Source organism: Pholcus phalangioides, unplaced genomic scaffold, assembly GCF_987345545.1.
Source record: "Pholcus phalangioides strain wild (caught in Gottingen) unplaced genomic scaffold, Ppha-v1.0 ptg000003l_1, whole genome shotgun sequence".
In the NCBI taxonomy this organism is placed as follows: domain Eukaryota; kingdom Metazoa; phylum Arthropoda; class Arachnida; order Araneae; family Pholcidae; genus Pholcus; species Pholcus phalangioides.
This window is the reverse complement of record NW_028301596.1, coordinates 37,281,166-37,302,576: the sequence shown is the minus strand read 5'-3', so window position 1 is coordinate 37,302,576 and position 21,411 is coordinate 37,281,166. Positions and strand designations below refer to the sequence as shown.

Genomic DNA, 21,411 nt, shown 5'->3' with positions numbered 1-21,411 from the left:
CTTTAGAACTAAATTTCGTTATAACGAACAGATTCCTCCGGTCTCTTTGCGTTCGTTATAACGGGATTCGACTGTAATGCAAATTTTTTGGGGAACTGGGAGGTGGTCGCTTCCCCCTTCGCTCTTCCCGTGTCCGCTTATGACAGACGGTTTTGCTAAGGATTCTCACTACCCTTAAAGCCGAATTTTCAAAAATGACTTCGAAAAATATTTCATTCAACTGCAAATAAAATACTAAAAATTTCGTGTCAACCGGTTAATTTGTTGTTCCATAGTAGAAGAAAGAAATAATGAGTTATAGTGTAAGCGTATACAAGAAAAAAAACATTTTAAACGCAATTTTCTCTGATTGCAGTTTTTGAACTCATGCGTAAGATTTAAAGAAAACTACCGCACCAAACATTCTGAAATTTTGCACAAATGTTTATTCAATATGTTTTAGTGAAATAGAAATCCGATTTAGCAATTGATTAATGGGAAGTGTTTCTTAAAAAAAATGTTGAATTTTTATTTTTTTTTACAATTTTGAAACTTACATAACTTTTCCAAACTTTGAAAATTCATAAACTTCTAACGAATACTCAGATATCTAAGTCCAAGGTTTATTCTACTAACACATATCGACTTCGACATATGACTTTTCTGCAAAAATTCAAATTTTTTTGGGGCATTATTATTTTTTTAAATGTTACTGATGAGTTCAAAAACTGCAATCTAAGAAAATCGTGTTCAGAATGTTTTTTCTTGTACAATAGAACCTCACGATAACGGAAACCCGTGGGACCAAAACTTTTGTTCGCTAACGGAGAACGTCCGCTAATGGGGAGGTGCGATATGGAGTGGGATTTCGTTTATACTTCTTTCACATTTGTACTAAATTCGGCTTCGGTCGTTATTGGTTCCTATACATTTTAATGTTAAAATGTATATGTTACTGTATAAAAATTGTATACGCAGTAGTTATGCATAAATCACCAATCGTCGATAAGGAAAGTCTCATTAAATTTCAATACATTTACAACTTTTACCGGCGAGTATGCATAATTCCGAAATAAAGTTGGAAGTCTCATAAATATGGAAAAAAAAATAATTTTTCTTCTCTTCATTAAACCAATTAATTATTTTTCCTCGTAATGATATACGTGAAATACACATGTTTTTCAATAAAAATTAAATTAAAATAAGTGTGAAGAAGATAAAACATTCATAACAACGTTTGTAAAGTTGCCAAAATAGGTAAATAATGCTAGTCAATGTCTTATAATGATGGCTTGCTTCACACGTATTAACAAACAAAGCCAACATTGCCATTCGAATTCACCATCCTGGAACATAGTTGTTTTCAGTTAATTAAATAATTTATTGATGATTTATCATATTTATACCAAGCTTCGGATTAAACATAATCTTATCTGAATATATCAAATTCTCGGTTTATAATCAAAAATGAACAAATTAGAGTTTGCCTAATTTTACTGTCCGCTAACAAAGGAGTGAAATACAATAAAGCCCTGGGATCAAAGAAGGGGATTAACGGGAGGTATCCGTTAAGGAGTAATGTCCGTTAGGGGAGGTTCCGCACTCTCTGTACGCTACACTACAATTCATTATTTCTTTCGATTGTAATGAAAGAACAAATTACAAAGGTTTTTAACGAAGCGAAGATGAATTTTTGGAAAGAAAAAATTCAACTGCCTTTGCGGGGAATCGAACCCACGTCATTTCACTTTCCGGGTGAACGTCCTAGATCACTAGACTACAAAGTCAACGAATCTCTCAATCTTTCCTTGGAACTCGTGTGCAAGACGAAGGGGGAGGGGGCCCTGAAAGGGACCGTACATGAACGACCGGACATTACTCCGGCCAAGCTAATAACTGCTGACGCTGCCACCAGGTAGTGACATATGAAAGGGTGACGTCACTCTCCGCTATCCATACGAAGGCTTTTAACAACTGGTTTTTCCCCGCACAAAGGAGGCAGTTGAATTTTCTCTCCAAAAATTCACCTACACCAGTTATTAAAAACCTTCGTATGGATAGCGGAGAATGACGTCATCCTTTCATGTCTCCATCAGATGGCAGCGTCGGCAGTTGTGAACTTAGCCTGAGTAATGTCCGGCCGTCCACGTACGGTCCCTTTCAGTGCGCACGAGCTCTAGGAAAAGACTGAGAGATTCGTTGCCTTTTGTAGTCTAGGGCGTTCACCTGGAAAGGACGTGGGTTCGATTCCCCACAAATGCAGTTGAATTTTCTCTCTTTCCAAAAATTCATCTTCGCAACAGCCAGTTGTTAAGAACCTTCGTATGGATAGCGAGGGGGTGACGTCATCCTTTCACAAGAACAAATTAACCGATTGACACGAAATTTTCACAATTTTATTTGCAATTGAATGAAATATTTTTAAAATTCTACTTTAAGGCTGTATAAAACTATTTTACTGCTACAAGATATGGCAGCACGAGTGGGTACTGAAAAGGTTAAAATAACTTTTTTTTTGTTTGTACTCACCTGCCAGAAGTCAGCAGCGGTGTGAGGCAGAGGTCCTTGAGTAGCTATATATGCGGGGTTTCTCGGGTCATGATCGGTCTTTTAAATAGAAATGATAGTCATTTTTAATGGCGTGTCTGCTAATCTAAACGATGATTGATCACTCAATAAAAAAAACAGTGTCGAAAAATGACGTCGAGAGCATACTTACGATAGTACTCGCGTTGATGTAATCAGAGGAAGAGACATTCGATAACTCGTTCAGTATGACTCTTGAATGGTCATCTATGAAACAATCAATAAATTACTATTACGTACTGCGTATATAATCCGTGGAATATACTTCAAAAACATTTTAAATTCTTAGTGCGGATTATGTGTATAAAATACAGATTTTCTATCTGAGATGACTAATGGAAATAAATATTTAAAAAAAATTTTATTCCTAAATAAATATGGAAAATCCGCATTTTTTACACAGAAACGTAAGCTAACAATTCCTCTCTATTCTTTAATATCTTATTATTGCTGAATGGAATTAGCATATGCGGATTAGACGCCAATACGTTGAAACTTTTTCCTCAAAATGGCTAAACATGCATTTATTCCAAGGAATTTATGGTATATATTTCGTAACGATATTATTTTTGTATGTAATAAGAAAACGATTTGCATCAATATTATAAGATAAAAGTAAATATTTCTAGAATAATTGTTTCTCATTGCTGAGAGGAAGAGGACGAGGCTGTAGTTCTGATGACTATTAGCTCTAGTTGCCTATTGTCAATTAACGCTTGTATGAAGACATTTGGTCGTGAAATATCCTGCCCCGAGGAGCCTGAACAAATATAATCAACTGGGGGGAGTCATCCAGTTGATTATATTTGACCACCAGAATATGAGAAGCCTTATAGTATACGGGATGATCCCATAATTCCCCTTTCCGCATTTCACAGGCGAACCGTTGGTCCTAGAGACATACATCCAATTATAAAAATTATCCGAATAACGTGTGGATGTCATAAATCATGATGTCATTCATGTTGTGGCGTTATTAAAATAAAATTTAAAAAAAAAACTTTTTATACAGACTCTGAGCTCAAAAACCCAGTTGGAAAGTTGCTGCTCTGTCTCTCCTGAGACCAGAAAAGAAATTCTACGTTTCTTAAGTACTATATTCACTGGAGTATTTGAATTCAAAGTTCAGAGAGAAGATGGGAAAGAACTGCGTAAAACTAATGGACAACGCTTCTTTCCTTCGTTTATGCATATTGCCTCGCATCCAAGTACTTAAGCTGAGATATTCCCTGAATTCGAATATCTCAGCGAATATTGCACTTAGAAATGTGGAATTTTTTTTTAGTTGGCATCAGGAAAGAGAGGGCAAAATTTTTCTAATCGGGTTTTGTGAGAACACGAAGACGATATATAAAAAGTTAATTTTTTAAAAATTTTAATAATTATACAACACCTTGCATTATAAAAGACGTATCTTGAATCTACACGTTATTTGGATACATTTTTTAATCGGAAGTATGTCTCTAGAATCAACGATTCACCATTAAAATACGGCAAGGGGAGTCATAGAATCACCCTGTGTATTGACATGGATAATAGATATATTCTACGTCTGTTGAATACGTTGGTGTTTTCACTGCAATTATAAAACTAGTGTAAAGAAGCTCCACTCAAGGGACCGCGTCCTATGAAATTTGAGATAATTTTTTGTATTTTTAAATTAGCAGGTCATGTTTTTTTTTTTATCAAGGCATTGAAATGTACCAATAGTTCCCATAATGCAACTGTTATGATCGAATATGAGCCTCGGAAAACATTCCTCTTATTCCGGGGTCTTCAACGAATTGTCCGTGGGCCAAATAATAGCCTTTGGAACTTCTTGAATTGGGGCTCACTGGCCATTTCAAAAAATAACTACTGAACATCGAAAGACGATAAAGAAAACAACCCTCGGGCCACTCAGAGTCATTCCAGTTTCATCTATAACGCATTTGATTCATTACCTGGGCCCATTTTAGCAAGTTCAGGGGTGCTCTCGGCCAAATGATACTTTTGGGTGGCCTTATTTCGTGTACTTTTCAGAAGGAAAAAATACATCAAAATAGAAAAAAAAAAGCACTCATTGCAGAAAAGCTGAAATAATTTCCAGAATTAGTGAAATAATTTCCAAAACTAGTGAAATAATTTCCAGAATTAGTGAAATAATTTCCAGAATTAGTGAAATAATTTCCAGAATTAGTGAAATGAACGATTTCCGAATTATTTAAATAAATATTGATAAAAATTCATAACTAATTTGGAAAAAATAATTTCAGAATTATTGAGAGTAGTTTCAGAGCGAATGAAAGAAATAATAATTTTTGGTCAGAAAATTTTCATATTAAATAATAGTCTTTTTGTGACCCCGTTTCAACTCGGAGCCCGCTGGGGCTCTACTGTACATTACATTAACAGTCCTTATGAATCTGTACGCCATCTTACAATTTATTCTAATTACCGCAGTATGACTCGGTACGCCGCGGGCTACATGGAAAGCTTCAAATTGTCACTCGATGTCTGAAAAGTTGAAGATCTCTAAAAAACATTTCTAATGGTACATATGCGGAAAGTGTTTTACTTATGGCAAATATCTGCATTTTCGAACTAATTCTTGTCATACATTTATGAGGCACATCTACTTACTCAAACGAACATGCACCTCGTACACATTCCCTTGAGGAATTTCTAACGAATCGGTACATGTCGGAACACGTTGTGTGAGTGTATGTATATGCATGGCCCTGACGGATTTCTGTTTTTAGAGTTGTGCTTGTTTCGTGTTTCCATCTGAATTCCATATTTTGAAGTAAAGATGAATTTTCATGTTATGTAAGGATCATGTCGAAGGTTATTTGGAAATAACAGCTATATCTATATAGCCACGAAGCTGGGCTGGAAGAGATCTCGGCAACGGGATAAGTCCAGTGGCAAAGTTCTGGCGTTCGTTCATTCAGCTATGTCTATATATCTTACATATTGAATGTTATAATTGTTAATTTTTGGTTTTTATACATGTTTTGTGCTGTCGATCCATATGATATCGTATAATAAAAAAAAATTAAAATATTAATATAATTAATTTTTCAATATGTTCTAATGCGACTTTATTTTTGAAATTATAAAGTACGTCTTTGAAAATTTGTTTATTTGAACTAAATTACACACATCAGTTTCAATTCAGTTATTTCCCTGTTAATTATTCGTATTGGGTCGTTTGTCACGTAATTGTTGCAAATTTTAAAAAATATAAATAAATAAATAAATAAACTTTCTCACCACTGGTCAAAATTTAAAGATCTCAATCCAACATGACAAATAAAATTTAATTTCCCCCTTAAAAAAATTTTTTTTTTCTTTTATCCAAACAGAAAAAGACAAGGTGGGAAAATCAAATAAAATATACAAAATATGCTTCTGAAGAACGAATTATATTAAATGAGTTCATACATAAGATAAATACGTTAAAATTCCGAAAATAAAGGAAATGAAGCTTCATTTCACACATTGATACTACAATAATAAAAACAAACTCTTCAAAAAAAAAAAAATTTTTTTTTTTCAATTTTCTTTTCTGAAGAAATTTTCTCACACAAGAAGAAATTAAAAGTGCCAGAAACCATAAAGAATTTCTTTCATGTCTGGGATAGATTTTTGTGGCAATAAGCCAAAAAGACTATGATTAAAGTTGACTCCATGTTTGGTGGGTGGAACAACAACAAAGCTAAAAAATTTTTTTTTCACTATTTTCCCGTGAAAAAACCATGTTTCAATATTCCTCTGGAAAAAGGAAAAAAAAAAAAGCATCGAAGAGGAAAATAATTTTCTTCGACATGCTTTCAAGGAAAAGTTGTTTTTTTTTTCATTTTTTTACGAGATGAAAATTGTAAACCAGAGGAAGATGAAGTACAAGAAGCAAATAATGTTGTGTATGGGAAAATAATGGAGGAAAAAACGTCTTTCAGGGGCTTAAGAAGAGTAAAAAATTTTTTATCTTTTTCTTCCTCTTCTTCTCTCGTCCAAAAAAAAAACAAAAAAAAAAAACGCCGCGATGTTTTATTGAATATGTGAATATAGGAAGAGAAAAGGAAATTTTAAATTAGGAATAAATTTTAATATTTCTTAGCTCTTTTGTAAAAAAATAGTTCAATACAAAAAAAAAACGTGGACGATGAAAAAGTAATGTGTTAGATGTGATGGCGTAAAGTAGGCTTAAGAGTTGCCGAGTTCCGTTTCATTATTTATTAACATTAAGCGTTGTTTCTCTCACTTTGATCAAAGTTGTGTATGTATTTATTTATTTAAACGTGATATTGAATTATTTTCAATGCGACACCTTCGATTGAATTTCTATGTACAGTATTTTTACTTCTGTAGACGTCAATTCTAATCGCAGTTGGATCTTTTGAATATAATTAACATTTTGTACAAATTTTTGGGAAGTAAAACTTCCAAAATTTTCACTTAAAAATGTAAAAAGTTTTTTTAAGACGACTTGAGCTTAGAGTCGGATGAAAATTTTTTGTTCGAAATTATGCTGCTGTTCTCTGTCGTAAGCTTGTTAAACTAATGTTGCACAAAAGATAATATCAATGACTAGCAAATGAGAAATTATTTTTTGTACAATTAATATTAAATATTCGCATTATTCAGATTTCCCTGTTTGAAGAAAAAAATATTTGATTAAAGAAAAGTAAGAAATAAATTGATTTGAAAACATTGCATTATTTTTATGAAATAATTTAATTTTGAATAGTTAAAATATTTCGTGTTGTTTTGTCAGGGCTTGTATGTATATCAACCAAATTTTTCACATTCAGCTCTTGTGGAAATCGTTCAAATCGGAACGATATACAGGGTGTTCCGGAAGTCCTGACATGATTTGAAAAAAAAAATGAAACAACAATCTATCTAGAAGCAATAAAGCTTGAAGCATTTGAAAGAAGGTTTCAAAGGTTTGTTTTTGAAGTGGAAGTTTTTTAGGGACGTAAGAGTGAGATTTCTTGAGGGAAAGAAAATCCGTCACAGAAAGTGGAACGCTTTTTTTTCCCTCAAAACCGGTTCCATAGAATGACTAATTGTGTGAGGAAGTTCCGAGAAGCAGATGGATTGTGGTGGTGTTGGAAGGATGTCCATAGAGATTCGGTCGTGTAAGAAAATAAAGTTGGGTGAGGAGGTTGTCTTGGACGCTTTGTGTCGGGGAAACAGAGCGTATTACCTTTCCTTATCCTCAGTGTCACCACTACGTCTCCTTTAGTATGATGGGAGACGTACACTGTTTGGGAAGAAAGAAAATTGGGTTAAGGTGGAATGGGAAGGAGTATGTGTTCCTAGCCTAGGGTTTAAAAACAACCTGAAAGTTTTACTTCTATGGCGCGAAATATATATCTTTTTAAATTTACTATAAAATTTCTACATGCACACCGTTAGTGATGCGGAAGATGCCAAGCCTATTTATTTGTAACATGAATGTTACAAGGAATGAAATTAAAATGAATAGAAGTAAAAAAAAATTATAATTTATCATTCCATTCCAATTGGGCTGTTGTCACGAAGCTTTTTAATTGCATTTAGGGAAATTTTTTTTAATACTCGTTTCTGTGCTAGCATAAAATTCTGAGTGTTTCAGGAGTTTTTTTATCTGTTCTGAATAAAAGTAAAATTAAAAGAAAAAAGAAGCTGTTAAAGATAGAAACACACAAACGGCTTGTTACATTTAAAAGAGAACGTTTCAAAGTTTTTTTACTTCCATTTATTTCACTTTTATCCTTACTTCGATCCTTTGTAACACCCATGTTACAAATGAAAAAAAAAGGCAAGATATACTATAGAGGCTACTATATAGGTGCGCATGCAGAGATTTTTAAGTAAATGATAGGAAATGAAAAAGAAAAAAGCTTTGAAACCTTTTCTTTCAAATGCCTTTTCTCTATCTTCAATAGATTTTTTTAAATATTTTTTTCAAACCATGTGAGAACTTCTGAACCACCTTGTATAATCATAGGAGTTCTCAGATATTATTTGACCACTGATAACTGTTACAGCGTTAACTATTACAGATAATTATTACAAAAGCCGTTTGAAAACATCAAATTACACTGCCTTGCAGAAGAAAAATCAGTCGTAGTATACAGGGTTGGCAAAAAGTCCATAGCACATTTTAAAAATCACACAAAAAAGTGTGACTTGCACGGCAATACATACGCACATGACGTAGTTTCTTTTTTAAAATCAATTTGGATAAATTAAAAAATAGTTCAAAATTTCTCTCACAGATGGCAGTGTACTATAAAAATCTAAAAGTACACAAACCGAGTATAATTAATGTTTAATACGATTTGTGTTGAATAAAGCTATTCAACGGGTTACCCCGTTCAGCTCTGGCTACATCCTTACTAGTGTTTCTCAACCTTCATTCGTCCATGGACGGATGAGCCATTTGAAATTTACAGTATCGGAAAACGATATTTCCAGTTTGCATTCCAATTGTTGCTGAGCAATTAGTTGCAAAGAAGCATGCCAAAATACGCAAAATAACTAATTTTTGTTTCCCGAGAAATAGGGATTTAGATTTTCGTTGAGCTCTTGCGTCATTCACACTATTTATGTCGCTTTTTGTTATGTAATGCTACCTGTGAGTGGAACTTCAAACTATTTTTGGATTATTAAAATAGATAAAAAATACGCCATATGATGAATATTTTTGTGCAAACAGCACTTTTATGTCAATTTTTTAAATATTAATTTCCATAATATGCCGTGGAGTTTTTTTTTCCACCATGTATTATGCACTTGCAATCCTTAGGAGGCTATGACCTAGGGTTGCTTTTGTTGTTTTGTATGAGTAGGATCAGCGAGAGAGAGATAAAATGGAGTCACTAAGTACTTAAGCACGCTTAATGACCATATATTCCGGGATACTAATACCATAATAATCACGAACAACGAAAATTTGGTTGGAATAGCATGAGTCATGATTCTGACACTTGGATACTACCGATTGCAGACCTAAATCCAATCAAGAGCCTTTAAATCTCGCTGGAGTGGGGTCCAAGGAGTCATCTGAATTAGGATGATGAAGTATGCAATTAAATGAAAATTTACGCGTTTTGCAATTAAAATACTCACAAGGTAGCACATCAGGATAGCGGTTCTTCTTCGTATTCTGAGGCAGAATAGCAACAGCAGTTGAACAGGGATCGGCCTCATAAGCGCAGAGAGCTTCCCATTCCCTGTCAAGCCGGTCTTTGTTCTTAAGATGGTCTTCCATGTAAGTCTGAAAAAAAAAAGGCACGATGTGCATTCTCATGACATATTTGTCATCTAAAAGTTTTGTATAACACAGTGACGATCTCCAATGAAATATTTTACTTACCAGTATCATATGTCCGGTAGAAATGTCCATGTTAGATATCACTGGTTCTTCGTTCCTGGATGATAAAAACAAATTCCTATTCTGATTAATATTTTGGAATTGCAATACGAATCATCATGATAATAATAATTATTAATTATGAAATCCACATAATTTTTACTGTTCATAATTTTAAAAACGGATGGTATAACCAAGTTTCAGATAGGTGACTTCACACATCGATACTTGCCGGCCGATCTCCTTAAAGGGAATATACCACAGTTTGTTTGAAAATGGCGTGGATTGTATCAATTAATTATATTTTTTTTACGTGATGGCCAATGCATTTCTGAAATACATGTATTTTCGCCGCAATTATATTTTGCCATCTTTAGACACAGACAAACACAACAGGAAAATTGCCCAACAAAATGGCTGAAAAAAGTTACCCATAAAAAATGGTGATGTCAAATAATAACTAAAATTCAGCAACCCAATATAAGAGCATACATCAAGAGAAAAAGTATCAATAAATAATATACAGGGTGTCCTGCAAGTGCTAATGCGGCCGCTATCTCATCAACCGTCCGTCGTAGAGGCAATTACAACATTCTCAAAAGGCGATCAAAAATTACCCTGTACCAATTTTGAGAGTGGAAATACAGCGTGTCACAAAATAAAAAAAAAACAATATAAAATACCAAATGTTTATACGGTCCCCTTGTCCTTCCAATAAGAAAGCCGTTGCCCTGTTTCTCCAGCAGAAAAAAAAATCCATGTTTCTAAGTGCAATATTCGATATGGCATTTGAATTTAAAAATCGGAGAAAAGTTGGGAAAGGACAACATGATTGATTTTTGAGTTCAAATATCTTAGAGGATATTGCACATAGAAAACATGGAATTTTTTCTGTTGAGCAGATACAGGGCAATAACTTTTCAATGTGAAGTTAGAGGACAAGGGATTTAGATAGAATTAGATTAGAATAGAATATAATTTAGATTTTGTGATATTTTCCCCTCTCAAAACTGGTGCAGGGTAATTTTTGAACGTCTTTTGAGTATTTTTTTAAATTGGAATACTAGGACGGACGGTTGATAGGATAAGGGCCACATTAGCACTTACAGAACACCCTGTATAAATATACTGCCCATAAAAAACATTATGCTTGTCTCATCTAAGTATGGATAGATTTTCGATATATCCCTTCTATGTCTACCGTACCTCTTTTTAAACGTGCCAATTTCATTCGAATTCATGACCCCTGGAGGTTGGAATTCACACCTCGAAGTCGGGAAGCACAGAAAACCGACTTCAGCCGGCGACCACTGACTGTGGGGACGATGAGGTTCGAACTCGTCACCAGACCACCACCGCGGCAAAAGCCCTTTGAAGTCACGGTAGTTTAAGTATATGGACTATCATTGCTATAAATTTGGAACCAGACAAGGGGGGCCTTTGACAAGTCGTTTGACAAGGGGGGCCACAGACGGCGATAAAAAAGAAGAAGTGAAGTATGACATAAAATAGGGTGGGCTAAAGTTCACCTAATCTTATAATCTAGCAACAAGCCCCCCCCCCCTCCCCCGCGAGCGAGACTGCCGGGCATCTGGTATGGGGTTTTGGAAATCCACCTTAACTACAAAATTTTTGTACATTGCAATAGTCATAAATCAAATTAATAAGCAAAAACGGGGGGGGGGGTGTCACTCCTGGGACTCTGGTTGATGGGACACAAGAAAAAATATGATGAAAAAGAAACACTGATATAAGTATCACTACAGTGTATGTTATATTACATATGAAAATTATTGAACTGGAACTACTGCTGTCACCTGCCAAATATAACTGTTGTGATTGGAATTGATGACCGAATTCTGAATAATGTGTTGTACACAAAAAATAGCAGTTGTTCTTATGTGGTAAACTAACGTTAGCAACACGCGCAGAACATCCTCCTCGGTTATACCAAATTGAAATCACGAGAACCTTAGGTCAGAAACTGTTCCACTCTGGATCAATTCCACATTTTATACAAGTGACACGACAGATCTCCTTACATCTTTTTGCAAATTACTGATATTAATTTACTGTACAAAAACAACAACTGTTAAGATTTTATCGCTCATATTAATATTAATACTAATATTATCGCTCATAAAATATTTATCAATACCACACAATATTTATTTTACAGTAAAGTGCATTTTTGAAAATTCAGTTATCAATTTCAATCACAACATTTGGGCTTTTTACTTGATACGATGACAGCAGTAGTTCCAGTTCAATGATGTTTACATGTAATATAGTATAGAGCAGAGTTCAACCTTTTTCCAGTCGCCAGCACTGCCTGTACTCCATCGTCAATACAATAGCAACCTTACAGAAGGTTTTCCATACGAATCCATGAAATTGGGATAATTTCAATCCTTGAATGCAACGTGTACAAGTTGTTTAATTGGAATTGCTGATCGAATGCTCTCTCGAGAACGAAATCGGTATCGAGCACTCTCGGTGGTCCAGGGAGCACAGTGGTGCTCGAGAGCAGCGGGTTGAAGAAGCCTGGTATAGAGTGTGCATAACAGGGCGTATGGGATTTTATCCGGGCGAACCGCTGATCCCAGAGGCGTACTTCCAAAGAACGTGTAGTACTCATATATATGTCATTCATATTGCAAGGGGTTGTATAGTAATTTGAATAAAAAAAATAACTTTTTATACCTTCCCCATGTATCCAAAAATCCAATTAGAAAAATCTCTTTCCTGATGCCAACTAAAAAATTTCCGCGTTTCTAAATGCAATATTAGCTGAGATATTCGAATATCTCAGGAACGGAGGAAGGCTAGACTTTGCCCAAGGCCCACTCAGGAGGCGGATTTATAGTTTCGTCAATACAAATATTGTTAACCCTTCCCCCATTCAAATCCAAATTTATTCATCCGCGTCATAAAATCAAGCATATCATGTGTGTACAGAAAAGTGAGAAAATCAAACATAATACAACTAGTTATTGCAGAGAAGTAATTACAACTTTGAATGGAGTAGATAGGACAAAGGAGAAAAGACCATAAAAATGACCCAAACATTTTATCCTAGTTTATTTTTCTTGACTATATATACACATATATGTATATGCTCATTCCTCCAAATTACCACCGTGGACAGTAACTCACTTAGTCTAGCCCCCCCCCCCTCTAACATCGTAAATATACCTCTGTCACTCTTTTTGCCATTCACACGCTTTCACACCCTCTAGGTCACTCGCTCACTGAACAGGTTATTCTTTTAGTTACCCACACACTTGCACACTCTTTCCGTCACTCTCATGATTGCACAATCAGGTGCTTCCAACGTAACACACCTAAGTTGCTTAAAAAGACACTATCTCGTTGAAATTCAAAATATAGGACTAGCCTTGCGAGCAGGACCGCAACTGGGGGGGGAAGGAGGGAGGTGACGAGTCTGGTGCCCCGGGCGCTGGTCCTTCTACATTACGCGGGGGTTTCCAAAATGCGTGATTGACCCAGGTGACAAAGTATCTAGTTGCGGCCGTGTTTGCGAATAATAGTTACCAGAAAGTTTTATTCTTCGAAAGCTCCTCGGATCTGGAATTTTTGAGTGTTCCGTAGTGTTTGATCATGTGGAACCCCAGGTTGCACGGAACACAACTTGGAAACCCATACTCTAGGGCAGCTACTATTAAGTGTCTCAAATGCTTTATTGCCAGGAACTGTCATTATCTTCTTATTCCATCAACCCTGATACATCTGCACGCGTTTCCATCACGAGGTCGACACAAAGATCACACAAATTAGATAGGTTTATCTCACATTACCACGTAAAAGAAATATGACAGTTATCCCGTTATATCTGCATCTAAAAAAAAACTATAAAAAAGTCAATGGCGTATTTTGGTGCGTCGTCAGAAGGAAATTATTTCCTGAAAATAAGCGGAAACGTTTTAAATGTCATGCATAGAATATATATGTTGGAATTATAAAATCCCCCAATTCAGCTACCTTCCCACCACCATCATCACAGCAGCGGAGAAAACGAACCCGGAAATCCAATTAAAACGGTCTTCCGGTTACATTGAGGTAACAGGCAGTTGAAATTGAATATCGAATCGGAATGATTAATAGCCTCTCAAAATGAAAAACATAGATCTTCTCATCCCAAGTTCATCCGAAGACAATTTCACAAAATGAATGAACGGTGGTTGAGAAGGCCCGTTATACACACACACACACACAAATGGCAGTATACAAACAACCCCTCCCATACTCATTAAACGCTTCTTGAACAAGGCAAAAGGAGGGGGAAGGGCTGAAGGGAAAACATTTTAACCCTTTCGTTCCTCAGTAACATGACAAACGAATTACACACCGAACGCTTGCAACTAGTTGATAAATTACTTGGCTGCGATCGCATTAATTACGCGTCCATATACATAGCCAAAGACACACGTTTTCTCGAAGTGTCTGCTGCAGTGGATGGGGAAGGTTCGGGGGGGGGGGGAGGATCGGGATTTTCGAGATTTTCCTCGAATTTCTCCTCAAGTCAGCATCTATTCTTACAGTTCAGCACCTGAAACTTGCTAACCGTGGTGGAATAAAACCTCCCCCCCACAAACAAACTCGTATTCCATCCAAGTTTTCACTCTGAAAGACTTCTCTCTCTCTCTCTCCTACCTACTCTGCCTTTCGTTCACGAATCCTCTCCCCTCGCCCCTCTTCATTCTTATCAACGTAGACCCCGTTTCCTGATGCCTAAGACTTGCAAATCCTTCCAAAATCCTACCGCTGGTTCAATTATTCATGACCACGGTGAGAATACAATTCTCTCTCTCTCTCTATTTCCAGCCCTTTCTCATTTTCTACACCTTTTCCTACCAATTCCTTAGTTTGCATACCACGGGTAAAAAAAAAAAAAAAATATTGAACGGCCGCTAGATGGCATTGCAAACACAAAATACCCAACTCTCTAAAACCCCTTTTTTTATGCAGAAATGCACCCTCGACCCCCGCACACTCCTTAATCTCACATCTATTTCTCACGGAAAACGCGGGAAAAAAAGTACCTTTTATGTACTGGGTGGGGGAAAAAAGAAATGGTAAAGTCATATCAAATAAAGTACGAGGAGATTGGGGGAAAAATAGTTATTTCTCGATGTTTTTTTCCCCAAAAAATGTAGATTTTTTTGATTCGTATTGTGTATTCAGGAGGAAAAAATAAAAATTCAAAGAATGATTTTCGTATAGAAGTACATACAGAATTAGTTCACTGCGACAAACCGAAAAATACGGTATTGTTGTGTGCATATGGCTCTGAACAATACAGGATTCGTGTGTATACGGTTGTGTTTAGGAGTTTTCTACACCGAAATATTTTCCCGTTTTGTGTGTGTGTTCTTTTTAAAATTCTCCTTTAAGTCGAAATAAAATGGGAAAACAGCGATAAAATTTCACATCGGGTTGAACATGGAAAAATAGAGAGAGAGAGTTTACGTACGTTGAATTCAATGTACAGTCAAATCTGGATGAGTCGGATGTGCAGCGGCCGACAAAAAACTCCGAGCTATCATCGGAAATTCCGGTTTCAGAGTGCAAAAGAAAGGTTTATTAAAATAAACAGCGCCATTTATATGAATGTCACATAAGTAAAATATGTCAAACTACATAAGAAATTCGAATGTTCTAATTCAATCACTTATTTGATTATTGAATGGGGATATTCTGAAATGTGAACTGAACGCGCGCGTACGGAAGCATATTGCAGAAACGGATGCATACGTCATACTCCTGTGAATGAAACGAATTATAAATAAAAAGTGATATTTAATAACATACAAGATTATTTTCTGTGGAAATTTGGATTTTTGACTGTCTGCCTCTCTCTTTTGTCCTTCTTTCGTGAGACTGCCATTCACTTTTTTGCAAGCAGACTAATGAATTCACTAAATGAATCAGTAAAATTTTATTGCTAAATGCTGAATTTCATTGTTAAATTATACTAAATGCTGAATTTTATTGTTAAATTATACTAAATGCTGAATTTTATTGTTAAATTATACTAAATGCTGAATTTTATTGCTAATACTGCTAAATGTGAAATTTTGCTGCTAAATTATACTACTAAATGCTGAATTTTATTGTTAAATTATACTAAATGCTGAATTTTATTGTTAAATTATACTAAATGCTGAATTTTATTGCTAATACTGCTAAATGTGGAATTTTGCGGCTAAATTACACTGCTGGATGCTGAATTTTATTGTTAAATTATACTGCCAAATGTTGAATTTTTTCTGAAATATTTAATTCTCTAAATTTTATTGCCAATCGCAAAATGCTAAATTCTATCACCAAATTCTAAATTCTATTGTGAAATGTTAAATTCTGTTGCTAAATGTTAAATTCTGTTGCTAAATGTTAAATTCTGTTGCTAAATGTTAAATTCTGTTGCTAAATGTTAAATTCTGTTGCTAAATGTTAACTTCTGTTGCTAAATGTTAACTTCTGTTGCTGAATGTATCATTCCATTGATAAATGTTGCATTCTATTGATAAATGTTGCATTCTATTGATAAATGTTGCATTCTATTGATAAATGTTGCATTCTATTGATAAATGTTGCATTCTATTGATAAATAGTGCATTCTATTGATAAATGTTGCATTCTATTGATAAATGTTGCATTCTATTGCATTATTAAATGCTGAATTGCATTATTAAATGCTGAATTGCATTATTAAATGCTGAATTGCATTATTAAATGCTGAATTGCATTATTAAATGCTGAATTGCATTATTAAATGCTGAATTGCATTATTAAATGCTAATTCTTATTTCTAAATTTTAAATTGTACTGCTAAATTTTAATATACTAAATGCAACTTTTTAGTTTTCTGAAATTTCTCTCATTTCTGAAAACTTTGACTTAAACGTAGAAAACTTCGAGTTTAGGGAAAAATTTTTACACTAAAATACGGAAAAAATTCTGGGGCTGAGTGAGAATTTCGACTTAAACGGATATCGGAGTTCGACTTATCGGGAATTGCAAAAGGAACCCCGAAAAAATTATGATTTGACATAGAAATAGTAGGGGGAAAATTTTGTTCGAGTGCTAATCCTGAAAATCCTGAAGCGGATTACATGCAGACGCTTGCGATGGTTGGGACATGTTTTCCATCACGGCGGATTGCTACGAGATGTGATGGGAGGCAGGATTGAATTGAAAAGGCCTGGGAGAAGGCCCAGAGTCACCTGGATCCCACATTGATGATTGTGGCGTCATCTATTAAGCATTGATGACACTTAATGCAATGCAATGGTATTTAAGCCTCTCAATATTTGCATTCCACGGGGAGGAAAAAAATTTGTTCCCTTGGGGAAAATGAAAGTTTTAATGCGTAATATTGAACTAATAAGTCAGTAATAAAAAAATTCCTACTCCACACTGTTTCTTTTTAAAACGGTTTTTCACCGCACCGTCTGTTAAATATTGATGAACACTAAATACAGTTGAACCTCGTTATAGCGCAAACCCCCGCATAGCGCCACAAATTTTGTGTTAGAAAATTTTACTTTCTCATAGGCACCCCCCCCCCTTCCCAATGGCCACTTCTTAAGCCGAGTCATGGCATAGCCAGGAATCAGAAAAAGCTTACATTCTGGTGTGGTCTATTTTGGGAATTATAATGTAAAAATCACGTTGTAAAATGCCAACTATTGTTTGGGTGTCGGACTCATACCACGAAAGACCGGGTTCGAACCCCACCTTGTTGATACAGTGGTGGTCGGCTGAAATTGTTTTTCTGTGCTTCTCAACTTCGAGGCGATCTCCCCGTTAAAAAGTCTCGCCTCAGAGACCAACAGGCCTAAAAAACGGTAAAATCTTCAATCATTACATTTCATTCGTAGTTAGAAAAGTTGATGACAGCTGGCATCACTACACATAACAGGAATCACACAGAAACAAAATTCACGTTAGGTTCACATCACGTTCACGAACATTCCGGCATGTACCAATTCGTTAGATATTCCGTAGGGGCATGTGTACAAGGTGCATGTACGGTTAAGTAGTATTAGTTCTTTTGCAGTCCAGTAGATTGCATTGGTATCGCATCACATTTACTAGTACTGGATAAAATTGTTCGAGTATATTCTCTCAGCTGCAGTTTCTGTTGCTATAAATGGGAGTCCATGGCAGACACCAAGATTTCCTGAGGGTCCACGACTATACGAGTATTTGGAAACCGCTGGTTTAGACGTATCTTTTATGTGCATCTTTTTTTTCAGACACCTCGGTGGACACTGCCTGTTGCGGAATTTGTATTTGTAGAGTATAATCCCGTTATAGCGAAAATCTCATTTTAACGAACACTTTTCTGATCTCGGAACAATGCGAAAACCTGGAATTTCTTTGTAACGAAATTTCATTATAACAAAGCGATTTCTCCGGTCACTTTCAGTTTGTTGTAACGGGGTTTGACGGTATTGTAAAATATTTGTCAAGAAAAAAAAATTACAGATTAAAAATGATAAAAAAAATTTCTCTTCATTTTGCTTTCGTACTTATAAAATGTGTAGCTGAATTCATGCAGAATTAAATCATTTCAGAGGTAAGTGTATGTTTCTCTCAAGTAGAAATATTCAAGTAATTGTAGAGAGTGTGTACAATTTTACGAATTTTCTCAACTTATAATTGAATGCGTAGTAAGACACTGACGATATATGTTCAACAATTCATTGTTCTGGCCATAAAACCAATAATTCGGCAATTAATTTAATCAGAGGAATGAATTTGAATTTGAATACTGTGTGAGATACAGTAATTCATAATAAACATGGGAATTTATGTAACGGAGATCTATGAAACGATAGTCTGGCCATGATCCGATATAACGCGAAGCTTTGTTGTATAACACTATAATTTTTTCCCCCTCTTCGTTTTTCATATACCCTGATAGTGATATTTTTTTCCACATATGATACATCTTCCTACTATATGCATATAAAAGTGAAAGTGACAGCAGATTTTGTGAGGGTAAAAAGAGAAATATACTTTGTACTCACTGTTTTATGTATTATACTGCTCCACTCTTTCATTGGTTTAGTGTTTCCTTCCCCCTTTCCTCTTCTACTTTCTTTTCCTTTTTCTAAAGGGACAAGGTTACCATATTTATCGCCGATTCGTCAAGTAGGGATCATCCGAATTTGTTGCCAATCACTTGTAATTGAAGGAGTTAAATTTGCGTTCGACTGTACTAGATAATATCCTGTCAAAATTTTCATTCCGTGGTGAGAAACAGTTTCGTTCACGCGTGGAATGACAGTTCTAACGTGTAGCCCGAGTGGCGCCGTGCGGTAAGATGCTTGTCTTCCACTATGAAAGCTATCATCAAGATACCTGGATTCGAATCCGGCATAGAACGTTAGAAGCAAGTTCTGTGCCTAAGGAGACCACCGGTGGATGGAGCGTTCATTTCCCACCCAACTCCTCTGGTTGGAAATTCGTATGGCGATATCTGACCGGAGTTGGGGTGCGGTAAAGTAAAGTAAGTACGTGAAAGGCGAGATAATACGTCCGTGCAAAAGAAAGCTCTTACACTTTTTTTTTTTAAATTCACCGCGACATGTGTTTGGTAATAAGTAAAATATAAAACTTTAAATACTTCAAAAATAACAAAAAAATTGTGGTAAATTAATTTTATTATTTTCAAAAACAGAACTTGATCTTTAATTCTTTGAAACAAATGCTCTCGAAACTAATTCCTTGAAACAAAAATTCCACAAACCTCCCAACTTTCACTTATGAAAAAAATCAGTCATACTCAAACATTTATAACCCATCAAACGGGAACTCCCTGCAGCGGGGAAAACTCTATCCCGAACAATTATTTTAGTTCGGGTAGAATAAAATTATTTCCATCGGATTAATTTAATAAAATGCAAGTCATCACCGACCCGATATAAAGCTCTCGCCTCTTGCCGGCTTTCCCCTCACTAATGGACCGTGGGAGGATTTTTACCCCAAAGATGAGGGGAAAAAAAACTTACATCGAGTAATTTTAATCCATGCATTAAATTTTAATCTACATACTAGAGGGAGGAAAAGGAAAATTTAGTTTAAGTTGTTCCAATAGAAGAACGGAAAAATGTCCTCGGATTAATAATCCGCAAATGCCGCAGGGAGGATTAGGAGGAAATTAGGAAAAATTTAAATGAATTGTTCCTGAGGATATATAATGAAGGGGGGAATGTTGGATGTGGGTGGATGTGGCTAATTCCATGTTGCAACATCAGCAGCCACTTACGCATGTGTATTTTTTTTTTGTGTTACCATGTAAGAGAGGTTAGTTTTAAATTCCTCTCTTATTCGCTGACGTTAAGCTTTTGCTACTTTTTCCCACGAAACAAAGAACAATTTAAAAAAATATATAAATTTTTTTTCTAGGACAAATTAGTTTCCTCTCTGTATATATTGGAAACGGTTTCTGTCCTCAAAAATTGTGTTTAACGTGAATTAAAAGATTAACGTAATTCTAATATTCGGCTTTGAAATTATTTTTAAGTGAAGTTTTAGTTCAGTTTTTTTTTTGTATTAACCGCACTATTTATGTCAAATACCGCGTAGGAAGTGAATGAAGTTTGTTAAGTGGATATTTTATAAATATATATTAATTAGTGACTCTATTTAAAAAGCATTTACAAAAAAAGATAATTTTTAGGGTTCATTTTTAGTGTTTTGTTTCGGTGTTAAATGAAGTTTCTGAGACTTTCACCAAAATCCTGGGTTATGAAATTTAGTTGAACTCCACACATGATGGGATATTATTAACCTCTTTAATGTTTCTGTTCTCGCTCCTTGTTTCGATAAAATGAATTTTTTTTCCTCCCTAATGCAAGAATCCAACAAAAAGTGGAAGCCTGTAGTTTTTGTGAAAAGAAGAGGAGATTATTTTCTAGTTAGATCATTTTTTTATAATCTTGCACAAACAGGCTTTAGTTATTCGATAACAAAGACGACGTGGTACTGTGTAATGATTGAATATTAGTCATTATGGTAGGTAACGATTTTCGGCAGAGGAACAAGTATTTGATATCTCATTTGTTTCTCGTATTAAAACAAGCCTCGTTTATTTTTTTAAACTACAGATTTTAAAACTTACGCTAGGGACCGCTTATATAACTTCGTTAACTGCTATTCGTTAAATAAATAAATGTATATATATATATTGCACACATGAAGCTCATGCCGAGCGACCTTTTCCTTCGCTCCTGAATTGAATCCCCCTCCACTTAAACTAAGTATTTAGATCCTAACACCATACATAAATCAACGACGTCGAATGAAACACTCATCAGACAAAATATACTAAATGAGGAATTGATCCTCAAGTTTATTCATCTTTTCGAAAAAGAACCATTGGATATAATGCATGGCCGTAATTAGGATTTTTGTCCCCCCCCCCCCACACACACAAAACTTTAAAATTTGATAATTTTATATAA

At 35.2% G+C, this 21,411-nt stretch overlaps 1 protein-coding gene across 2 annotated transcripts in view; it reads right to left on the bottom strand.

The window, feature by feature from the left end:
* The window catches only part of IA-2 (tyrosine phosphatase IA-2), a 417,960-nt gene that overhangs the window by 18,215 nt on the left and 378,334 nt on the right, over positions 1 to 21,411 (bottom strand). Inside the window, exons 16-20 of one of the 2 annotated variants that reach the window (XM_089247685.1) lie at positions 15,408 to 15,473; positions 9,917 to 9,971; positions 9,670 to 9,817; positions 2,699 to 2,772; positions 2,509 to 2,586 (exon numbers count right to left, since the gene is read on the bottom strand). In XM_089247685.1, coding sequence (XP_089103811.1) covers positions 2,509 to 2,586; positions 2,699 to 2,772; positions 9,670 to 9,817; positions 9,917 to 9,971; positions 15,408 to 15,473 — 421 coding nt within the window. The remainder of the gene's footprint in view (positions 1 to 2,508; positions 2,587 to 2,698; positions 2,773 to 9,669; positions 9,818 to 9,916; positions 9,972 to 15,407; positions 15,474 to 21,411) is intronic. The other variant, XM_089247694.1, reaches the window with a different exon arrangement.